This window comes from Microtus pennsylvanicus, chromosome 1, assembly GCF_037038515.1.
Source record: "Microtus pennsylvanicus isolate mMicPen1 chromosome 1, mMicPen1.hap1, whole genome shotgun sequence".
NCBI classification, from domain to species: Eukaryota; Metazoa; Chordata; class Mammalia; order Rodentia; family Cricetidae; genus Microtus; species Microtus pennsylvanicus.
This window is the reverse complement of record NC_134579.1, coordinates 142,323,110-142,346,634: the sequence shown is the minus strand read 5'-3', so window position 1 is coordinate 142,346,634 and position 23,525 is coordinate 142,323,110. Positions and strand designations below refer to the sequence as shown.

The 23,525-nt window shown below is 43.7% G+C and overlaps 1 protein-coding gene across 1 annotated transcript in view; it reads right to left on the bottom strand.

The window, feature by feature from the left end:
* The window catches only part of LOC142854739 (pregnancy-specific glycoprotein 22-like), a 53,783-nt gene extending 32,334 nt beyond the window's left edge, over positions 1-21,449 (bottom strand). The window contains exons 1-5 of the mRNA XM_075980940.1: positions 21,389-21,449; positions 19,847-20,197; positions 16,948-17,307; positions 15,381-15,740; positions 14,135-14,350 (exon numbers count right to left, since the gene is read on the bottom strand). Coding sequence (XP_075837055.1) covers positions 14,135-14,350; positions 15,381-15,740; positions 16,948-17,307; positions 19,847-20,197; positions 21,389-21,449 — 1,348 coding nt within the window. The remainder of the gene's footprint in view (positions 1-14,134; positions 14,351-15,380; positions 15,741-16,947; positions 17,308-19,846; positions 20,198-21,388) is intronic.
* Between the last annotated feature and the right edge of the window lie 2,076 nt (positions 21,450-23,525).

Here is a 23,525-nt window from a genome sequence, read left to right as displayed (position 1 = left end):
AGTAAACAGGATGTGAAAAAACTACATTAAAAACTGGATGAGAAGACTAACAAAAAGTTAGAAGAAATGAATAAATCCCTCAAAGATACCCAAGAAAAAGCAATCAAACAGGTAATGAAAACAGTTCAGGACTTGAAACCTGAAATGGAGGCATGGAGAAAACACAAACCAAGAGACGCCAAGATATGGAAAACCTGGGTAAATGAACAAAAACCACAGAGACAAGAATTACCAACAGAATACAAGAGATAGAAGAAAGAATCTCAGATCCTGAAGATACTATAGAGGAAATAAATGCACTGATCAAAGTAAACAGCAAATCCAAGAAATTCTTAAGAAAAAACATCCGGGAGAGTGGTGAGTGCCTGCATACCGGGCAGGCCTCAAGGGCCCCTGCAAGGGAGCCATGGCATCTTCAGCTTGTGATGCAGGGTCTCCTGTGCTCCACTGGACACCGCCCTGCCTGCCACGTTCTTCCTTTTGTCCCCGACTCATTGGGCTACCAGACGCCCCTGTTTAGGTGCTGAGGAGTTCCATCTGGACGGGTGAGTGTGTGCTATCCAGGGGCGGATTGTCCCAGAAGAGAGCACAAACCCCCTCTCCCAGCTCCTTCTGCAGGGCTGTCTTTCTCACACACAAACCTGCCCGAAAGACTGCGTTGTTTGCAAGGTCCTTTGCTCAGGTACAGTTTCCTTCTCCTACACTAAGGCTACCCACCGAGAGCGGTGAGTGCCTGCCTATCGGTCAGGCCTCAAGGACCCCAGCAAGGGAGCCAGAGCACCTTCAGCTTGTGCTGCAAGGTCTCCTGTGCTCTACTCGACACCACCCTGTCCCCCAAGTTCTCCCTTTTGTCCACGGGTCATTGAACTACCAGGCATCCATGTTTTGGTGCTGAGGAGTTCCATCTGCATGGGAATGTTTCCTGCTTCTACACTGAGGAGATACACCCAGAGAGTCAGTCACAGCAAAGACTGGATGAAGACACCAGACCTCTCCTGGCTCCATTTGAAGGAAGAGATGGGAAGGCGCCAATGCAAGAATTCCTCCAAAAACCTGAAAGGAAACAGGACATCACCAGAATCCAGGGATCCCGAAATAAGAATTGTACACCCTACTCTAGAAGAATTAGAAGAAATCGACTCAAAAGTGAATTATATGAAATTAATAGAGGACCTCAAACAGGAGGTTGTTAAACAATAAGAGATTACAAACTAAAAGGCAGAGGAGGTGAATAAATCGCTCAAAGATACCAAAGAAAACCAAGAGAAACAAGAAAAAGCAATCAAACAGGTAAGGGAAGTGGTTCAAGACTTGAAGAATGAAATGGAAGTAATGAAGAAAACACAAACTGAGGAAAGAATGGAGATGGAAAATCTGGGTAAACGAACAGGAACTACAGAGACAAGTACAACCAACAGATTACAAGAGATGGAAGAAAGAATGTCAGACACTGAAGATACCATAGAGAAAATAAACACACTGATCAAAGAAAACAGCAAAAATAACAAAGTCTCATCACAAAACATTCAGGAAATCTGGGACAAAATAAAAAGACCAAACCTAAGAATAATAGGGGTAGAAGAAGGAGAAGTACAACTCAATGATCCAAAAAATATATTTGATAAAATTATAGAAGAAAACTTTCCCAACCTAAAAAAAGATACTTCTTTGAAGATTCAAGAAGCATATAGAATAACAAATAGACTGAACCAAAAAAAATCATCTCCTCGCCATATAATAATCAAAACACAAAACATACAGAATAAAGAAAGAATACTAAGAGCTGCAAAGGAAAAAGGTCAAGTTACTTATAAAGGTAAATCTATCAGATTTACACCTGACCTCTCTATGAAAACAATGAAAGGCAGAAGGCCCTGGATAGATGTACTGCAGAAACTAAGAGACCATGGATGCAAGCCTAGACTACTATACCCAGCCAAGCTTTCGTTCACTATAAATGGAAAAAACAAAATATTCCAGGATAAAAACAAATTTAAACAATACGTAGCCACAAATCCAGCGTTACAGAGAGTAATAGAAGGAAAATCACAAAACAAGGACTCCAACAATGCACACAATAAATAAGAAATCTAATGACCCTTCACCAGCACAACTCAAAGAAGGGAAACATACAAACTCTAACACCAAAAAAAAAAAAGAAAAAATGACCGGAGTTTACAACCACTGGTCATTAATATCACTTAATATCAATGGACTCAACTCACCTATAAAGAGGCACAGACTAAGAGACTGGATACGAAAACAGGATCCAACATTCTGCTGTTTACAAGAAACAACCTCAACCACAAAGACAGACATCTACTCAGAGTAAAGGGCTGGGAAAAGGTTTATCAAGCAAATGGACCTAAGAAACAAGTAGGTGTGGCCATACTAATTTTTAACAACGTTGACTTCAAACTAAAATCAATCAAAAGAGATGGAGACAGACATTTTTTACACATAACAGGAACAATTCATCAGGACAAAGTCTCAAACCTAATATATATGCCCCTAATATAAAAGCACCCACGTACGTAAAAGAAACATTACTAAAACTCAAGGCAGCCATCAAACCACACACTAGTAGTAGGAGATTTCAACACTCCTCTCTCACCAATGGACAGGTCAATCAGACAGAAACCTAAAAGAGAAATAAGAGGATTAGGGAGGTAATGAATTAAATGGACTTAACAGACATCTATAGATCATTCCACGCAAATAGGAAAGAATATACCTTCTTCTCTGCAGCTCATGGAACCTTCTCGAAAATTGACCACATACTTGGTAACAAAGCAAACTTCCACAGTTACAAAAAAATATTCGTAACCTCCTGTGTCTTATCAGATCACCATGGATTAAAGTTAGAATTCAACAACAATGCTACCCCAAGAAAGCCTATGAACTCATGGAAACTGGACAGTCAACTACTGAACCATACCTGGATCAAGAAAGAAATAAAGAAAGAAATTAAAGTTTTTCCTAAATTCAATGAAAATAAAGACTCAATATACTCAAACCTATAAGACACTATGAACGCAGTGCTAAGAGGAAAGTTCATAGCACTAAGTGCCCACTTCAAGAAAACAGAGAAAGCTCACATTGGAGACTTAACAGCCAACCTGAAAGCTCTAGAAAAAAAAGAAGCAGACTCACCTAGGAGGAGTAGAAGACTGGAAATAATCAAACTGAGGGCAGAAATCAACAAAATAGAAACACAGAAAACAATACAAAGGATCAAGGAAACAAGAAGCTGGTTCCTGGAGAAAATCAACAAAATTGACAAACCCCTATCCAAACTAATCAAACGGCAGAGAGAGAATTTGCAAATTAATAAGATCAGAAATGAAAAGGGGGACATAACCACAGACACAGAGGAAATTCAGAGAATCATTAGATCTTACTACAAAAGCCTATATGCCACAAAACTGGAAAATGTAAAGGAAATGGACACTTTTTTAGATAAATACCATATACCAAAGTTAAACCAGGACCAGGTGAACAATCTAAATAGACCTGTTAGTCGCGAAGAATTAGAAGAGGTTATCAAAAACCTCCCTACCAAAAAAAGCGCAAGGCCAGATGGTTTCAATGCGGAATTCTACCAGACCTTCCAAGAAGACCTAATACCTATACTCCTCAATGTATTCCACAATATAGAAACAGAAGAGGCATTGCCAAATTCCTTTTATGAAGCTACAGTTACTCTGATACCAAAACCGCACAAAGACTCAACCAAGAAAGAGAATTACAGGCCAATATCACGCAAGAACATTGCTGGGAAAATTCTCAATAAAATACTGGCAAACATAATCCAAGAACACATTAGAGAGAGTTGGGGTGAGTTTCTGGCCAGCGGCGCCAGCCGGGGACGGGGAGCGCGGGGGTCCCTTGGCCTCCTGTCTTTCTTGGGCTCTCTGCAGGACCTCTATTCCCTGGGTACTGCCTCTTTCTTCCTGGCCCACCCAGCTTCTGTCCATAGCCCTCCCCACTTCGGCCCCACCACCCTCTTTCGGCGCGTGGCATTGGGCGCTGGGTCCCAGTCCTCGGGGCGCCCGGGTGGGCTGCAGTTCCTTTGTTTCTGTGGCCTGCCTGCACCAAGCAGGGTAGGCGCTTTGTTTGCGAGCTGCCCAACCAGCACGGAGGCCTGATCTCTCGGTCCCAGGAGAACCAGCGTTGGGGTGAGTTTCTGGCCCACGGCGCCAGCCGGGGACGGGGAGCTCAGGGGTTTCTTGGCCTCCGGTACTTCTTGGGCTCTCGGCAGGACCTCTATTCCCTGGGTACTGCCTCTTTCTTCCTGGCACACCCAGCTTCCGTCCAGAGCCCCCCCCACCTTGCCCCCCGCCCTCTTTTGGTGGGTGGCATCGCCCAGCACAGCCTGTCTGGGCGCTAGGTCCCAGTCCTCGGGGCACCCGGGCGGGCTCCAGTTCCTTTGTTTCTGTGGCCTGCCTGCACCAAGCAGGGTAGGCGCTTTGTTTGCGAGCTGCCCAACCAGCACGGAGGCCTGATCTCTCGGTCCCAGAAGAACCAGCATTGGGGTGAGTTTCTGGCCCGCGGCACCAGCCGGGGACGGGGAACTCGGGGGTTCCTTGGCCTCCTGTACTTCTTGGGCTCTCTGCAGGACCTCTATTCCCTGGGTACTGCTTCTTTCTTCCTGGCACATCCAGCTTCCGTCCAGAGCCCCCACCACTTCGCCCCCCCTCCCCCCACCCTCTTTTGGCAGGTGGCATCGCCCAGCCCAGCCTGTCTGGGCGCTAGGTCCCAGTCCTGGGGCACCCGGGCGGGCTCCAGTTCCTTTGTTTCTGTGGCCTGCCTGCACCAAGCAGGGTAGGCGCTTTGTTTGCGAGCTGCCCAACCAGCACGGAGGCCTGATCTCTCGGTCCCAGGAGAACCAGCGTTGGGGAGAACCAGCGTTGGGAAGAGCCAGGGTTGGGCACGGAGACCTGATCCCTTGGTGCCAGGAGAGCCAACATTGGGGAGGCCGCGTTGGGTAGGCAAGGAGACCTGATCTGGTAAAAGAAGATAAATAAGGGAGCATTTGGAAGAAGAGATGGGCAGACGCCAAGGCAAGAATTCGCCCAACAAACTGAAAAGCAACATGAAGCCAACAGAAACCAGCGCCCTCACAACGGGAGGACATGAACACCTTAATCAAGAAAAAGTAGAAAAGATTGACTTCATGAAAGTGATTGACGCCCTTAAACAGCATGTAAAAAACGCCCTTATAGAAATGGATGAGAAATATAACAGAAAGTTTGAAGAATTGAATAAATCAGAGAATGATACCCTAGAAAACCAAGGAAAAACAATCAAACAGATAATGGAAACAGTTCAAGACTTGAAAACTGAAATGGAGGCAAAGAAGAAAACACAAACAGAGAGCTGGCTGGACATGGAAAATCTAGGTAAACGAATAGAGACTACAGAAACAAGCATAACTAGCAGAATACAAGAGATAGAAGAAAGACTCTCAGATTCTGAAGATACCATAGAGAAAATAAACACTATGATCAAAGAAAACAGCAAGTCCAACAAACTCTCATCACAAAACATTCAGGAAATATGGGACACAATAAAAAGACCAAACCTAAGAATAATAGGAGTAGAAGAAGGAGAAGAAGTGCAGCTCAATGGTCCAGAAAATATATTTAATAAAATTGTAGAAGAAAACTTTCCCAACCTAAAGAAAGATATACCTATGAAGGTGCAAGAAGCATACAGAACACCGAATAGGCTGGATCAAAAAAAAACATCCCCTCGCCATATAATTATCAAAACACAAAGCATACAGAATAAGGAAAAAATATTAAGAGCGGCAAAGGAAAAAGGCCAAATTACTTACAAAGGTAAACCTATCAGACTTACACCAGACTTTTCAATGGAAACCATGAAAGCCAGAAGGTCCTGGATAGATGTACTGCAGAAACTGAGAGACCATGGATGCAAGCCCAGATTACTATACCCAGCCAAACTTTCGTTCACTATAAATGGAGAAAATAAAATTTTCCAGGATAAAAACAAATTCAAACAATATGCAGCCACAAATCCAGCCTTACAGAAAGTAATAGAGGGAAAATCAATAACCAAGGAGTCCAACAATGACCACAATAACTCAGACATCTAGAGACCCTTCATCAACACAAACCAAAGAAGGGATACACACAAACTCTACAACAAAAAAAAAAATGACCGGAGTTAACAACCACTGGTCATTAATATCACTTAATATCAATGGACTCAACTCACCTATAAAAAGGCACAAGCTAAGAGATTGGATAAGAAAACAGGATCCAACATTCTGCTGTTTACAAGAAACACACATCAACCACAAAGACAGGCACGTACTCAGAGTAAAGGGTTGGGAAAAGGCCTATCAAGCAAATGGACCTAAGAAACAAGCAGGTGTGGCCATACAAATCTCTAACAAAGTTGACTTCAAACTAAAATCAATCAGAAGAGATGGAGAGGGGCATTTTATATTCATAACAGGAACAGTTCATCAGGATGAAGTCTCAATTATGAACATCTATGCCCCTAATATAAAAGCACCCACGTACATAAAAGAAACATTGCTAAAATTCAAGGCAGCCATCAAACCACACAAACTAATAGTAGGAGACTTCATCACTCCTCTCTCAACAATGGACAGGTCAATCAGACAGAAACCTAAAAGAGAAATAAGAGAATTAATGGAGGTAATGAAGCAAATGGACTTAACAGACATCTATAGAACATTCCACCCAAATAGGAAAGAATACACCTTCTTCTCTGCAGCTCATGGAACCTTCTCGAAAATCGACCACATACTTGGTAACAAAGCAAACATCCACAGTTACAAAAAAATATTACTAACCACCTGTGTCTTATCAGATCACCATGGATTAAAGTTAGAATTCAACAACAATACTACCCCCAGAAAGCCTACAAAGTCATGGAAACTGAACAGCCAACTACTGAACATTAACTGGATTAAGGAAGAAATAAAGAAAGAAATTAAAGTCTTCCTGGAATTCAACGAAAATAAAGAAACAACATACTCAAACTTATGGGACACTATGAAATCAGTCCTAAGAGGAAAGTTCATAGCACTAAGTGCCCATTTAAAGAAAACAGAGAAAGCTCGCATTGAAGACTTAACAGCCCACCAGAAAGCTCGAGAAAAAAAAGAAGCAGACTCACCTAGGAGGAGTAGGAGACTGGAAATAATCAAACTGAGGGCTGAAATCAATAAAATAGAAACACAGAGAACAATCCAAAGAATCAATGAAACAAAAAGCTGGTTCCTGGAGAAAATCAACAAGATTGACAAACCCCTATCCAAACTAATCAAACGGCAGAGAGAGAATTTGCAAATTAATAAGATCAGAAATGAAAAGGGGGACATAACCACAGACACAGAGGAAATTCAGAGAATCATTAGATCTTACTACAAAAGCCTATATGCCACAAAACTGGAAAATGTAAAGGAAATGGATACTTTCTTAGATAAATATCATTTACCAAAGTTAAATCAGGACCAGGTGAACAATCTGAATAGACCTGTTAGTCGCGAAGAATTAGAAGAGGTTATCAAAAAACTCCCTTATAAAAAAAGCACAGGACCACATGGTTTCAATGCGGAATTCTACCAGAACTTCCAAGAAGACCTAATACCTATACTCCTTAATGTATTTCACAATATAGAAACCGAAGAGGCATTACCAAATTTTTTTTATGAAGCTACAGTTACTCTGATACCAAAACCACACAAAGACTCAACCAGGAAAGAGAATTACAGGCCGATCTCACTCATGAATATCGATGCAAAAATCCTCAACAAAATACTGGCAAACCGACCCAAGAACACATCCGAAAAATTATCCATTATGATCAAGTAGGCTTCATTCCTGAGATGCAGGGCTGGTTCAACACACGAAAATCTATCAATGTAATCCAGCATATAAATAAACTGAAAGAAAAAAACCATATGATCATTTCATTAGATGCTGAAAAAGCATTCAACAAAATTCAACATCCCTTTATGATAAAAGTCTTGGAGAGATTAGAGATACAAGGGTCATACCTAAATATAATAAAAATAATATAAAGCAAGCCGACAGCTAACATCAAATTAAACAAAGAGAAACTCAAAGCCATCCCACTAAAATCAGGAACACGACAGGGCTGTCCACTCTCTCCTTACCTCTTCAATATAGTGCTGGAAGTTTTAGCAATAGCAATAAGACAATATAAGGGGATGAAGGGGATCCTAATTGGAAAGGAAGAAATTAAACTTACGTTATTTGCAGATGATATGATAGTGTACAGAAGTAACCACAAAAACTCCACCAAAGAACTCCTACATCTGATAAACACCTTTAGTAATGTGGCAGGGTACAAGATCAACTCCAAAGAATCAGTCGGCCTCCTATACACAAAGGATATGGAAGCAGAGAGGGAAATCAGAGAAGCTTCACCTTTCACGATAGCCACAAACAGCATAAAATATCTTGGGGTAAATCTAACCAAAGAAGTGAAAGATCTATATGACAAGAATTTTAAGGCATTGAAAAAATAAATTAAAGAGGTTACCAGAAAATGGAAGGATCTCCCTTGCTCTTGGATTGGGAGGATCAACATAGTAAAAATGGCAATTCTACCAAAGGCAATTTATAGATTCAATGCAATCCCCATCAAGATCCCATCAAAATTCTTCACAGATCTGGAGAGGACAATAATCAACTTTATATGGAAAAACGAAAAACCCAGGATAGCCAAAACAATCCTATACAATAAAGGATCTTCTGGAGGCATTACCATCCCTGACTTCAAACTCTATTACCGAGCTACAGTAATGAAAAAAGGGTGGTACTGATATAAAAACAGAGAAGTCGACCAATGGAATCGTATAGAAGACCCGGACTTTATCCCACAAACCTATGAACACCTCATTTTCGATAAAGGAGCTAAAAGCATACATTGGAAGAAAGAAAGCATCTTCAACAAATGGTGCTGGCACAACTGGATGTCAACCTGTAGAAGAATGAAAATAGACCCATATCTATCACCGTGCACAAAACTCAAGTCCAAATGGATTAAAGACCTCAATATCAGCCCGAAAACACTGAATCTGATAGAAGAGAAAGTGGGCAATACCCTACAACAGATGGGCACAGGCGATCGCTTCTTAGGTATAACCCCAGAAGCACAGACATTAAGGGCAACATTGAATAAATAGGACCTACTAAAACTGAGAAGCTTCTGTAAAGCAAAGGACACTGTCACTAAGACACAAAGGCAACCTACTGACTGGGAGAAGATCTTCACCAACCCCGCAACAGACAAAGGTCTGATCTCCAAAATATATAGAGAACTCAAGAAACTAGACTTTAAAAGGCTAATTAACCCAATTAAAAAATGGGGCGCTGAACTGAACAGAGAATTCTCAACAGAAGTTCAAATGGCCAAAAGACACTTAAGGTCATGCTCAATTTCCTTAGCAATCACGGAAATGCAAATCAAAACAACTTTGAGATATCATCTTACACCTGTAAGATTGGCTAAAGTCAAAAACACCAAGGATAGCCTTTGCTGGAGAGGCTGTGGAGGAAGGGGTACCCTCATCCATTGCTGGTGGGAATGCAATCTTGTGCAACCACTATGGAAGTCAGTGTTTCGGTTTCTCAGGAAATTCGGGATCAACCTACCCCTGGACCCAGCATTACCACTCTTGACAATTTACCCAAGAGATGTTCTATCACATGTCAAAAGCATTTGTTCAACTATGTTCATAGCAGTATTATTTGTAATAGCCAGAACCTGGAAACAACCTAGATGCCCTTCAATGGAAGAATGGATGAAGAAAGTATGGAATATATACACACTAGAGTACTACGCTGCAGTAAAAAACAATGACTTCTCGAATTTTGCATGCAAATGGATGGAAATAGAAAACACTATCCTGAGTGAGGTATCCCAGACCCAAAAAGAAGAACATGGGATGTACTCACTCATAATTGGTTTCTAGCCATAAATAGGGGTCACAGAGTCTACAATTGGCGAACCTAAAGAAGCTAAGTAAGAAGGTGAACACAAGGAAAAACATATCGTTATCCTCTTGGATAAGGGAAGTAGACAAAATTGCCGGGGAGAAAAGTGGGATCTTGGGGGTGAGGTGGGAAGGGGGTAAGGGGAAATGGGGAGAGAAAAGGTAGAAGGGAAGGAGGGGGGACTTGGGGAAATAGGAGGATCGGGATAAAGGAAGGTTGGATAGGGGAGCACAATTTTTAGTTAAGGGACCCACTTTAGGGTGGGCAGGAGAATTGACCCTAGAGGGGCTCCCAGGTGCCCAAGCTGAGGTCCCCAGTTAGTTCCTTGGGCAGCTGAGGATAGGGAACCTGAAATGACCCTATCCTATAGCAATACTGACGAATATCTTGCATATCATCTTAGAACTTTCATCTGGCGATGGATGGAGATAGAGACAGAGACCCACAATGGAGCACTGGACTGAGCTCCCAAGGTCCCAATGAGGAGCAGAAGGAGGGAGAACATGAGCAAAGAAGTCGGGACCACGAGGGGTGCACCCACCCACTGAGACAGTGGAGCTGATCTACTGGGAGCTCACCAAGGCCAGGTGGACTATTACCAAAAAAAGCATGGGATAAAACTGAACTCTCTGATCATGACGAACAATGAGTGCTGATGAGACGCCAAGGACAATGGCACGCAGTTTTGATCCTACGCAATCTGCTGGCTTGGTGGGAGCCTAGCCAGTTTGGATGTTCACCTTCCTAGATATGGACGGAGGGGGGAGGACCAAGGACTTACCACAGGGCAGGGAACCCTGACTGCTCTTTGGGCTGGAGAGAGAGGGGGAGAGGAGTGGGGGGAAGGGGAAAGGGGTGGGAGGAGGAGGAGAAGAGTGGGAGGAGGGGGAGAAGAGTGGGAGGAGGGGGAGGGAAAGGGGAGGCTGGGAGGAGGTGGAAATTTTTTTTTTCTTTATTCTTCTTTTATCAATAAAAAAAAAAGGCAACCTACTGACTGGGAGAAGATCGTCACCAACCCTGCAACAGACAAAGGTCTGATCTCCAAAATATATAGAGAACTCAAGAAACTAGACTTTAAAATGCTAATTAACCCAATTAAAAAATGGGGCACTGATCTGAACAGAGAATTCTCAACAGTAGAAGTTCAAATGGAAAAAAGACACTTAAGGTCATGCTCAACCTCCTTAAAAATCAGGGAAATGCAAATCAAAACAACTTTGAGATATAATCTTACCTGTCAGAATAGCTAAAATCAAAACCACCAATGATAGCCTTTGCTGGGGAGGTTTTGGAGGAAGGGGTACACTCATCCATTGCTGGTGGGAATACAAACTTGTGCAACCACTTTGGAAAGCAGTGTGGCAGTTTCTCAGGAAATTTGGGATCAACCTACCCCTGGACCCAGCAATACCACTCTTGGGAATATACCCAAGAGATGCCGGATCATATGACAAAAGCATTTGTTCAACTATGCTCATAGCAGTATTATTTGTAATAGCCAGAACCTGAAAACAACCTAGATGTCCTTCAATGGAAGAATGGATGAAGAAAGTGTGGAATATATACACATTAGAGTACTACGCTGCGGTAAAAAACAATGACTTCTCGAATTTTGCATGCAAATGGATAGAAATAGAAAACACTATCCTGAGTGAGGTAACCCAGACCCAAAAAGATGAAAATGGGATGTACTCACTCATAATTGGTTTCTAGCCATAAATAAAGGTCACTGAGTCTATAATTGGTGATCCTAAAGAAGCTAAATAAGAAGGTGACTCAAAGAAAAACATATAGTTATCCTCCTGGCTATGGGAAGTAGATAAAATTGCCGGGAAAAAAATTGGGATCTTGGGGGTGGGATGGGATGGGGGTAAGGGGAGATGGGGAGAGAAAAGTGAGAAGGGGAGGATGGGGGCAACTTGGGGAAACAGGATGATTGGAATAAAGAAAGGTTGGATAGGAGAGCACGGAAGCACAATTCTTGGTTAAGGGAGCCACCTTAGGCCTGGCAAGAGACTTGAACTTAGGTGGCTCCCAGGAGCCCAAGACGATGTCCCCAGTTAGTTCCTTGGGCAGCTGAGGATAGGGAACCTGAAATAACCCTACCCTATAGCCATACTGATGAATATCTTGCATATCACCATAGAACCTTCATCTGGTGATGGATGGAGATAGAGACAAAGACCCACACTGGAGCACTGGACTGAGCTCCCAAGGTCCCAATGAGGAGCAGAAGGAGGGAGAACATGAGCAAGGAAGTCAGGACCACATTGGGTGCACCCACCCACTGAGACAGTGGGGCTGATCTATTGGGAGCTCACCAAGGCCAGCTGGACTGTGACTGAAAAAGCATGGGATAAAACCGGACTCTCTGAACAGGGCAAACAATGAGGGCTGATGAGAAGCCAAGGACAATGGCATGGAGTTTTGATCCTATTTCATGTTTCGGCGTTGTGGGAGCCTAGCCAGTTTGGATGTTCACCTTCCTAGACATGGACGAAGGGGGGAGGACCTTGGACTTTCCACAGGGCAGGGAACCCTGACTGCTCTTTGGACTGGAGAGGGAGAGGGAGAGGTGTGGGAGGAGGGGGAGAAGGTTGGGAGAAGGGGGAGGAAAGTTGGAGGCTGGGAGGAGGCAGAAACTTTTCTTTCTTTTTCTCAATAAAAATTTAAACAAAAAAACCATAGAACACAGAATCAATCAATCAGAGCTTATAGAGGACCAAAGAGACTGCAGTAATAATCATGGATCCCGTAGGAGTTTGAGCTAGAGCCTCTGCATACAAGTTATGGTGGTGTGGGTAGGCACTGTTGTAGAACTTCTAGCAGTGGAAGAGGAGCACATTTCTGACTGTTTTGCCTGCCCTTTGAATGATTTTCTTCCTACTGGGCTGCCTCTCCCAGCTCTGAAATGAGGGATTGTGGCAAGTCTAATAGAACTTGACATTCCATGTTCTGTAGACACCCCTGGGAGAACTGTTCATCTTTTAAGGGAAAAAAAAGAGTGTGTCTGGGATACAGGGGGAGTGGGGATTTAGGAAGGTCTGGAGGAAGAAGAAACTCTAGTCAGGATGTAATATATACGAGAGGAAAATTTTAGAAAAAAGAAATACATATTAATAGAAAAAACTTAATAAGAAATGCCCCACTGTGAATGACACACTCAAGGTGAAAACAGCATGATCTGCCCTTATGTGAAAGATGTTACATCTGTGTATGAAATAAACTGTAGATCGAATCTACTTAGAAACTAGTTATGTCCACAGTAAAAATGGGCAGACCTTTCTCCTGTCACTCTTCCTCACTTCACATGGTTGACTGTTGTGCAGGCAGTATTGGGAGTAGGTGAATTAGTTGAACAGGGAATGTATTTGAGCGTATGAGAGGATGGTTTTTCTCTATGCAAACAAGGCACCATTTTCACAGCAGACTCGGAGCATCCAAAAATTTGAGGACTCCTGTAACTAGTTTCCAAGAATTCTAAGGTATTGCTATATAATTGAACCACAACCTATGCTCTTTTTTTTATTTATTTATTAAAGATTTCTGTTTCTTCCCCACCACTGCCTCCCATTTCCCTCCCCCTCCCCCAATCAAGTTCCTCTCCCTCGTCAGCCCAAAGAGCAATCAGGGTTCTCTGACCTTTGGGAAGTCCAAGGACCACCCACCTCCATCCAGGTCTAGTAAGGTGAGCATCCAAACTGCCGATGCTCCCACAAAGCCAGTACGTGCAGTAGGATAAAAAACCCATTGCCATTGTTCTTGAGTTCTCAGTAGTTCTCATTGTCGGCTATGTTCAGCGAGTCTGGTTTAATGTCTTTGAAATTTTGTTTACTGTATTGATACCTTTATTTTTGTTTTAAATAAACGTAACTTCAAATTTTGGCTCCTTTTTGTACACACATGTATCCCAGGATTATAGGGTGAATCACCATGCTGGCAGTACCTGAGTAATAACTAATCATTTTCACCACATAACTTTTCACCATTATATACCCCACTAAAAAAGAAATGCCAGCATTCTACTGTGGGATGAGAGGAGAGGTCGCTCACTCATCTTAGCCTAACTGGGGGACTGGTCTGCAAACTGAAGAAATTGGAGACCTCACACTGGTATAGTCCAAAATGCTCGCTCCCTACAGGATCTATTCTGAGTCCACACTTTGTTGGGGACAGAGTCATCTTCTCTGTGAGCTGCAGATTCTCATTATTGAAGATCCAACGGATAGAGACATCAGTATCAGGTGAAACGCAGGTCAAGATCACAGATGTACCTCCTGTGACAGCGGTGTCAGTGATTTGCACAAAGGGCTGTGCCACAAATCCTGTAGAAACAGAGGAGAATAGCAAATGACAGTAGTCCACAGAGTAAACCAAGCCCTCTTAAGTTTATGCTTTATAAAGTTTCCAGGGGGGAGAATTTGGAGCTGTGACTAAAGACATAGATTGAGCTTTGGATCTGCCACCAAGAGACTGGGTTACTCTGGTTTAGACACTGTTTCCTGTCTCAGTTTCTACACAATAGAACACACAGTGAATGATCATTGTCATGTCCATGAGTTAAGCTTAGTCATGAACAATGGTCTGAGTTTGGGATCAGGGAGCTGCTCAGACCAGCAGCATCTGCTACTATTTAGCTGCAGAAGAGAATTTCCTAGACTGGAATCCTGTGATGATAGAGGGATCTGGAGTAGCTGCCTACTCTGTTTCTTCCCTTGGAGCTTTGACCTCCCTGTGAAGTCTCATAAGCCCATCAGAGCAATAGGCTAATGGCCTGGACACCTGTCCACTGAGCCTCAGGAGAAGGAGATGCACAGGTGACCTTCCTAACTGCAGCTGCCATGGCTGCACACAGCTGGTTCTATACTCTAGGAGACAGTCAGTCCCATGACTTGGACAGTCAACAAAGCTTTGTTCCTGTCAGCTCTGATGGGAAATCTAAACAAACAGTTACAAAAAGCTCCCCAATGTCATCTTGAGTTCAGATGGGCAAAGTTCTGGAGTTAGGACTTCCTCACAGGCTCTGTGAAGACCCCATGCCTTTATCAACCAGGGACTGCCTGATTCCCACAGAGTCTTTCTGGGGAGAGCTCTAAATATCTGCAAGGACACTGACATCCTGGGCTTGAGTTTACCCAGCACAGGTCCTCCTCTCTGCAAGTGAATCCAGGTTAGGAGTTTTGATCTATTACAGTTTGTTTACCCAGTGAGTGTCCTGCAGTGATGGCCTAAACCCCGAGGGTGGGGGTAAACAATGCAATGGGGATAGAGCAGGCACAGTCCAATCCTGCCACGATAGTGTATGAAATAGGATGAGCCACACCCAGCAGTCGGAGGCCATAGAGAGTCACTTACTCTTTACATAAAACTCCACATTTGCTCTTTCAATTTTGGAATCTTTGTTTAAAACTTCCAGTGTGTACATCCCTGCATCACTCTCAATGACATCCAGAAGCTGTAGGGATCCAGTTTTGTACACCGTCCCTTTTATTCTCTGTGCAGGCTCCCAGGAAATAGAAGACTTGACTCTGTTGTATTCTACAAGTTTACGGGCTGGGCTCCCATTGTTTGATTTGTGCCAGGAAAACATTCGTGCTTCTTCTGGAAAATTATGAACTTGGAGAAATACGTCTTCACCTTCAGCAAAATAGTGAAGCACCGGTTGGATCATGAGTCGGGAAGAAGTGAAAACATTACAAAACACAGAAAGGGAACCTGGGAGGGAAGAGAGAAAAAGACATCACATGGGATGTTTGGTAAAAAGATGGTGACCTCCAGACTGAGGAGATGAAGTCATCACTCATCCTAGAGTTGCTTGTGTGTGAGTGTGTGTGTGGGGGGGGGGGGTATGCCACATAATGAAGGGCAGAAACATTATCTTTCTTGACCTTTCAAAACTCCTCTTTACAAACAATGCCCCTGAAAGTGTCATTTCTTCTATATGGCTGCTTCCTCACTACACTCAGGCAAACACTACACACACTCATGTACACTGAGGTTTGAGGTGATGCCTCCCCTGCACTCAACGGGTCTGGAAGTAATGATCATTTTCTGGTTTTTTTCTTCAGTTTCCTTTGAGGCAATACTCATCCTTTGACTTCACCTAGTAGATGCACTTGTAGTATTGTCAAGTGCCCCTTAGCTCTGAGGTTGTTTGGGGGTTGGGAGTAGTCTGGTCTTCAAGGCAGACTCAGCTCTTTAAGATATTTCGGTACTAGGCTGCATGGTTTTGTGTCACTTGACACAAATTACAGTCATTTTGCAAGAAACGGCCTCAGTTGAAAATGCAACCACCAGATGTGCCTGTGGGCAAAACTGTAGTACATTTTTTTTGTAGTACATTTTTTAAATTGGGGATAGATGCAAAAGGATTCAGACCATTGTGGACACTTCAAGCCCTGGGCTAGGAGTCTTGGGTGATATAAGAGAGCTGGCTGAGCAAGCATGAAGAGCAAACTAATAGGAAAAACCCATCTGTGAACTCTGCACCAACTCCTGGATTTTGTTAATGACACTCTCAATTTGAAGGTAATAAATACTCCAGTTTGACCTAGATGTTCTAAAACCATTGTTTCTTATGATCTTTCAGAGAATATAAGTGCATTACAATAGACTGAGTCACTTTAGTCCAGCCATGGATAGGTAACAGGATTCAGTTCTCCAAGGTCTATAGCCCCAATAGAATAGTTTGATTCTGACATGTTAGCTGAGTTACTTTCCATCAAGGTCTTCCTTGATGCACATGGAGACAGAAGATGGAAGCTGATCTATGGCCATTTGTCTCTATTAGTGAGTCCTACACTAAGTGCTCAAACCTCCACCCGGGGACACTGTGTAAGAGGGAAGGGAAGCTAGGCCAGCCATGGCAGTCCTGTGTATCTAAGCCACACCCAGCACTGAACAATGACAGAGAATCACTTACTGTCCACATGTAGTTGCACTTGTATGTCTTCAGTTGTACCATATGATTTCAGAATTCGCAGTATGTACAGCCCACGGTCTTTCTGACTGACACTGTGAAGCAGCAGGGACCCATCACTGTTTAGTGTCTCCCTGCCACTGTATGCAGGTCCAAAAACAATTGGTGTCCTGGATGGTAGACGTCGGATACCCAAAAGGTTCTTGAAGGCAGCCATTCTTTTGAACCAGGCAAAGCCTACAGAATTCTCTGGAATATTGTGAACAAGTAGAAGAACACTTCCCCCTTCAGCAACGCTGGGTGGCACAAATTCAATGGTGGGCTGTGAAGGGGTATCAAGGAGCCCACACTTCCAAAGGGAAGCTAGAAGGGAAGACAAAGATACATCTAAGTTGGATCTTTTATACTTGGCTAAGATGAGGCTCTGTGTCCTGAGAAGCTGTGTCCATAGTTCAGCCTAGGGTGGTGGGTGAGTGTCCCTGTCCTACTTGGTGGTGGTCTGCACATGACCTTCATGTTCTCATTATCCCCACACTTGTCATTTCCAATATATGGATCTCGCTCTTCCGTTGTCAGTTTGCCTGGGATCTTACTGGAGCAGATCCCTGCTCACATTTACAGTGGATGATGGTGGGGTGGTGTCTGCCCACCCTCTGCCCCTACCAACACTGTTTTCACTCTCGAAATCTGTTGTTGTTCTGTTCCTGTTGGAATGGCGGTTAACACCTGAATTCTCATAGCTTTCTTTACTTCAAGTTCTCTCGAACTGGGACATTGTAAAAACCATAAGTTGTCCTGTATTTTTTTTTCATTTTTCAGGACAGAGTTTCTCTGCGTTACAGCCCTAGATGTCCTGGAACTAGCTCTTGTAGACCAGACTGGCCTCAAACTCACAGAGATCTGCTTCTGTCTCCCAAGTGCTGAGATTAAAAGCATGTGCCACCAACAACTGGTAGTCTTGTATTATTTTAAAAATGAAGCCATCAGTGAACTTGAAGCATTCAAGGAGTGAATTCAAATTCTGAGCCTCTCTCGCACTCTGTATTCTTCTCCCCTACAAACACTGAGACTCCTCTCATGACACCAGAGAGTATGTCAGTCCTCTCCTCTCACACACTGTCACTCCTGGTCTCCTCACTTAGGAGCAGAAGGCCCTGAGATGTGGTGCACCCTTTACAGAGGAGCACAGAGGGGAACTGCATTGTCTGAGTGAGCTGATCTGTCCTGCCTCCGAGGTGTCTGCTCCAGCACAGCTCACAAACTCTGCTGTCCTTCTCATCTGAGCTGAGCCTCCTCCCAGGAAGGAGCACCTCCCATAGTACAATGGGCTGATGGTGGGTCTGTGTTCCAACCACTTCTCTGCCCCTCCAATGTCAGTGTTGCCCCATGTAATTTTCCGATTCTCTCCTTGTGTTTCTCTCCTCTAGAACACAGAGTAAGAGTCAAGGGTGACGACCATCCCTGTGACATGAGATAATAGCAGCTCAGCCTGGAACTGCATTCTGCTGTGTGCTGGTTTAGGTTTCTCAGCACTAAAAAGGGGAAATCTGCACAACTGTGTGACAAAGAACCCCAGCTGGGCACCCAGTCTGCCCTGTTTTCAATACTCTCAAAATATGGACTTTGCTCCCAGCAGGAAGGTGACAAAACCGAGTTTGAGACTCCAGTGGGACCAGGTGCGTTATGTGTGTGGAAAAGAACAAAACTGTTCTCCCTGGAGTCACCATCAGACTGGGTTCTGGGCCCAGGATGTGTAGGAGTCTCAGATCTTGAGTGTGTGGGAGGAGGTGACCTGATCCCTGGAAAATGGCTGTGAGACCCTTCATTCTGCAAGATTTTCAAGACCGTGCTCCCACGTCCTCTGCTTCCCTGTGCTCCGTGGCCTTTCTGAGAGGCCTTGGACCTCTATCTAATTGATTCGCCATGGATAACATGCATTTACCAAAGGAAACACATGAAGTGGGAGAGAGAACATGGTCTCCTGGCAGTGTGACAGACCCATTAAGCAGTCAGTAGGTCTGAGAACATTGTGACCATGATTTCCACATCTGTAAAAACACAGTTGGAACCAGGTTCCTAGGTAAGTTCCTAGTTCAGGCAAAATGCTTTTCTGCCAGTTCATTATGTATCCAGATGACATCCCTGAAGATCATTTGGAGAACTACAGCGCCTATCTGGGAAGGGCCAATCGATCCTGTAACCATTTGCCTACAGGAGAGAATTCCAGGAGTTGCGCCCAGCCGACAAGCACTTGTCAAAAAACCTGTTTCCTCTGTCACTCTCCTTGGGGACCACAACCTTCCTGTGAAATCTCATATGCCCAACAGGACTGTTAGTTAATGGGCTGAACACCTGCCAACCTATGCTTCCCTGCTGCCTCTCTGAAGAAGATGGCCAAGGGATGTAGCACAACCAAGGTTCTCATCTGATTCCACACATCACATGACTTTGACTACCAGGGAGCCATCAAGACATCCAAATCCAACACTTAGAAAATGCTTCTCATGGACACCTGGAGTTGAGTCTGGGAAAGAAGTCTTGAGGCAGTGTGTCCCAGTGCTCATATCTCTGGGGATTCCATGTTTTTCTCAGCCCGGCTCAATGTTGATTTCCTCCAAGTCTTTCTCAAGGAAACATTCATGATAAGAACCTTTAGAGTCTAGACAGGAGCTGATATCCTTGGATGAACTACCCATCACATATCTACCTGTGTGCAAGGTGAAGTCAAACGAAGGATTCTGTTCTATTGCCTTTATTCTACATCTTGTGAGTCCCAAACTTAATGCTCAAACCCCAACATGAGAACACAATGCATAGGGAAGGTAAGCACAGACTCCTCTCCTGTATGTGTTCTGTGGAATGAACCTCACCCAGTGCACAGAGTTCACAACGAAAAACTTACCATACACGTTGAGGTATGTGTATGTTGTTGATAAGACATTTCCATGTATATTATAGGTTCGTACGGTATAGAAGCCTGTGTCCTTCAGGTTGACCTTTGCAAGGAGCATGGATCCATTGTGAAATATTGTCTCTCTGCCGCTGTGTACAAGACCAGGCCTATTCAAATTGTCAGGCAGTTCATATTTTGCAATCGTATCTGAGGACCCTCTGAACCAGGCAACGGTTTTAAATTTCTCTGGCAGATTGTGGACAAGGAATAGGACGTCATTTCCTTCGGCCACTCGGGATGGCACTGACACAGTGGTCACAAAGGCAGTGGTGGACAGGTGCCAGAAGGTTAAAAGGAAGGCTAGAAGGGAGTTGAGAAAAAAAACCTCCAGTGTTAAACAGTTGTAATCAACACTAAGCTTTGGTGTTTAAATAGGAGTGTGCCCACCCTCGTTTGCAGACTTGAGTAACATGAGATCCATTGACTCAGAATGTATGAGTGTGTCATTAACTCTCTGAGGAATTCTCTGCCCACGTGTCTTTTTGGTTCCCCCACTAAGTGCCCCTTATCCCTCCTCACATAGGGTATATCTATGACGATCACTGCCTCTCTGAACTCCTTCTCTGGAAAGGCCTCACTTTCTGATTTTTTTCGCTGGTTTTGTTTTTTTGACACAGGTTTTCTCTGTGTATTCTTGGCTGTCCTGGAAGTTACTCTATAGACCAGGCTAGCCTTGAACTCACAGGGGTCGCCTGCCTCTCTGTCCCAGGTGCTAGGATTAAAGACCTGAGCTGACACTGCCTGGCATAACCAGGAATTTGTAAGACAGGATCAGTCAGATCTTTTTGAAGGGTCATTTCCTGGAGAAGATTCAGACACTAGTGGATAAAGGGAAAAAGAAAGGAAGGAAAGTGGAATGTGTCTCCATGGATTTCTCTTCATAGTTCTTAGGTTTTGGAATTCATGACAGTAATTGTCTTCAAGCGTTAAATAAAATATTTTAGATTTACTTATTTAAATATATGTATGTATTTGTCAAGACTGGTGTCTCCTTGTGCACATATGAAGATGTATGCCACAAATTTTTGTGGGGCACATGTGCTAGGGTGTGCATGGGTGTGTGCATGTCACAGCACCTATGTGGAGGGCAGAGTAGATCCTGCAGGAGTCTGTTCTCTCCATCTACTGTGTGGGAGCTGAAGATTGGTTTCATGTTGTCATATCTTCCCACACTGAGACATCTCACTAGCTGTCCCATTTGATCTCTATTTGGAGGGTCATGCTGTCATGATGGGGAACAGCTGTCTTCAGAACATTGCAGCCAATGAAATTCACTGTGAATATGGAGTGCTTGAGGCTTTTCTCCTACCATCATCACTTGCTCTCCTCTGAGAGCTTCTGGATGCTGAGCCTCTGTCCCTTACTGTACGTTATGTACCATAACTACAAACAGAAACCGTATGTCTCCTCTCAAGATCCTTCCCTCTTTAGGAAAATCCAGCCTGCCTCTGAGTCCCCCTCCCCACACAGTCAGGGAGTGGGTATGCTTACCTGTGAGCAGAAGCCTCTGCCAGGGGGTACACCTCTTGCAGAAAAGCACAGAGGACTCCATCAATCTTCTCACTTGCTGTCCTCTGTCTGAGGAGAAGAGCCTCAGCTCCAATACAGAACTCAGGCTCTGCTGTTCTTCCTCCTTCTGGGCTGAGATTCTTCTCAGAAAGAAGCACTTCTCAGAATCCAGTGGGCTGTGAGTGGTGGGATTGGGGTCCAAGGCACTGCTCAAGCCCTTCCACTCTCAGTGATGCCCTGCATCCCTCTCAACTTCCCTTTATGTTCCTTCACCAAGAAACAAATTGTGCAACAAGGCTGATAAGCATCCCCATGGCCTCAGGAACAATGGCTCATCCTGGGGCTGACATCTGCTCTGTTCTTGCCTTGGGTCTGTCAACACAAAGCAGGGAGCATCTATCATGCCTATGTGTCATTCTGACACAGAGACCGAGCTGAGCACCCAGTCTATCCTGTATTTACTTAGAACCTGCTGGAAGGTGACAGAAATGTCTCTGAGGACTGGAAAGAGAGCAGCTGAATGATGACTAGGAAGGAAGATCAATCCTTTATCACTGATGTCACCAGTCAAATTAATGATTAGGAGAGAGGCCCAGGAGCAGTTGTGTGAGGAGTTTCATGTCTCAGTGTTGGAGAAGAGGTGGGCTGTATGTCCTTGAAATGATTGTGGGCCCCATCTTTCTATGGAGGGTTTCAAGGCAACATTCTAGCATTATGTATTGGTTGTGTACATGTCCTCCTCTCCGAGATATCTTGGTCACCTTTACCCTTCCTAGGTGATTCCCCGGTAGTAATCTTGTCTTGTCCTAAGAGAGATGACAGAAGAGAGTAACCTTCACAGTCCCCATGCAGAAAGGTGTTCTCAGACAATGGAAGGAACCCATAGGTCAATGTGTGATCTAGGGAGGGAGTTAAAGTTTAGTAGGGTCAGAGATGAAAAGCAGTCTGCTTAGGAAAACAATTTTCAGATCATTGACCAAATGTCCTGCTATCGCCAACTGGAGATCACTGGGAGAACTGTAATATCATGTCTAGGGCTACAGCAGGCATGATGAAGAAGCCAAATGAGGCCTTCCCTGATACTTTCAGCACAGGTGGGATGCGGGGCCTGTCATCCTCATCACAGTGCCCTTCGGGTCTCCTAATTCTTTTCACTGTAGGATGGGTCTAGACAAGGTTCCAGATTTGTCATGAGAAGCTCTGGACTAAAGTTGGAATCCAGAGGATGGGCACTCTCAGGAGAAGCCTTGTGCTCAGGAAATTGCAGAGGAAAAGTCCTAGGACATTTCTCTGGGGATAAAGTACAATACATAGCTGAGCAAGGTGGTGAATGCCTTTAATTCCAGCATTCAAGAGGCAGAGGCAGGTGGATCTCTTAGATCTAGGCCAGCCTGGTCTATGAAGCAGTGTTGGATTTTTTTCAAAGGCTTTTTTGGCATCGAATGAGATGGTCATGTGAGTGTTTGCCTTTCACGTTGTTTATATGATGGGTCACACTCAAAGATTTTCATATGTTGAACCATCCCAACTTCTCTGGGAAGAAGTCCTCTAGATCATGGTGGATGATCTCTTTGATGGTTCCTTGGATTCTAAATTTTTTGTGAGTTTTATTGAAAATTTTTACATTTATATTCCTGAAGGAAATTTGTCTGTAATTCTCTTCCTTTGTTGAGGCTCTGTGTGGTTTGGATATCAGGGTAACTGTGACCTCATAAAAAGAATTTGGAAATGTTCTTTTGTTTCTATTGTTTGAAATAATTGGATGAGTATTGATTAAGTCTTCTCTGAAATCCTGGTAGAATTCTGTGCTGAAATCATCTGGTCCTGGTCTTCTTTGGTTGGGAGACTTTTAATCACTGCTTTGGGGGTAATAGGTCTATTTAAATTTTCCATATGATCTTGATTTATCTTTGATAAGTGGTATGTATTGACCATTTTTTAAATATTTTCTAAATTCATGGAAAACAGGTTTTGGAAGTATGACCTAATGATTCTTTGGATTTCCTTGGTATCTGTTGTTAAGTGCCCCGTTTCATTTCAAAGTTTATTAATTTGGATATTCTCTCTATGCCTTTTAGTTGGTTTGAATGAGGGTTTGTGGTTTCACTGATTCCTTGTA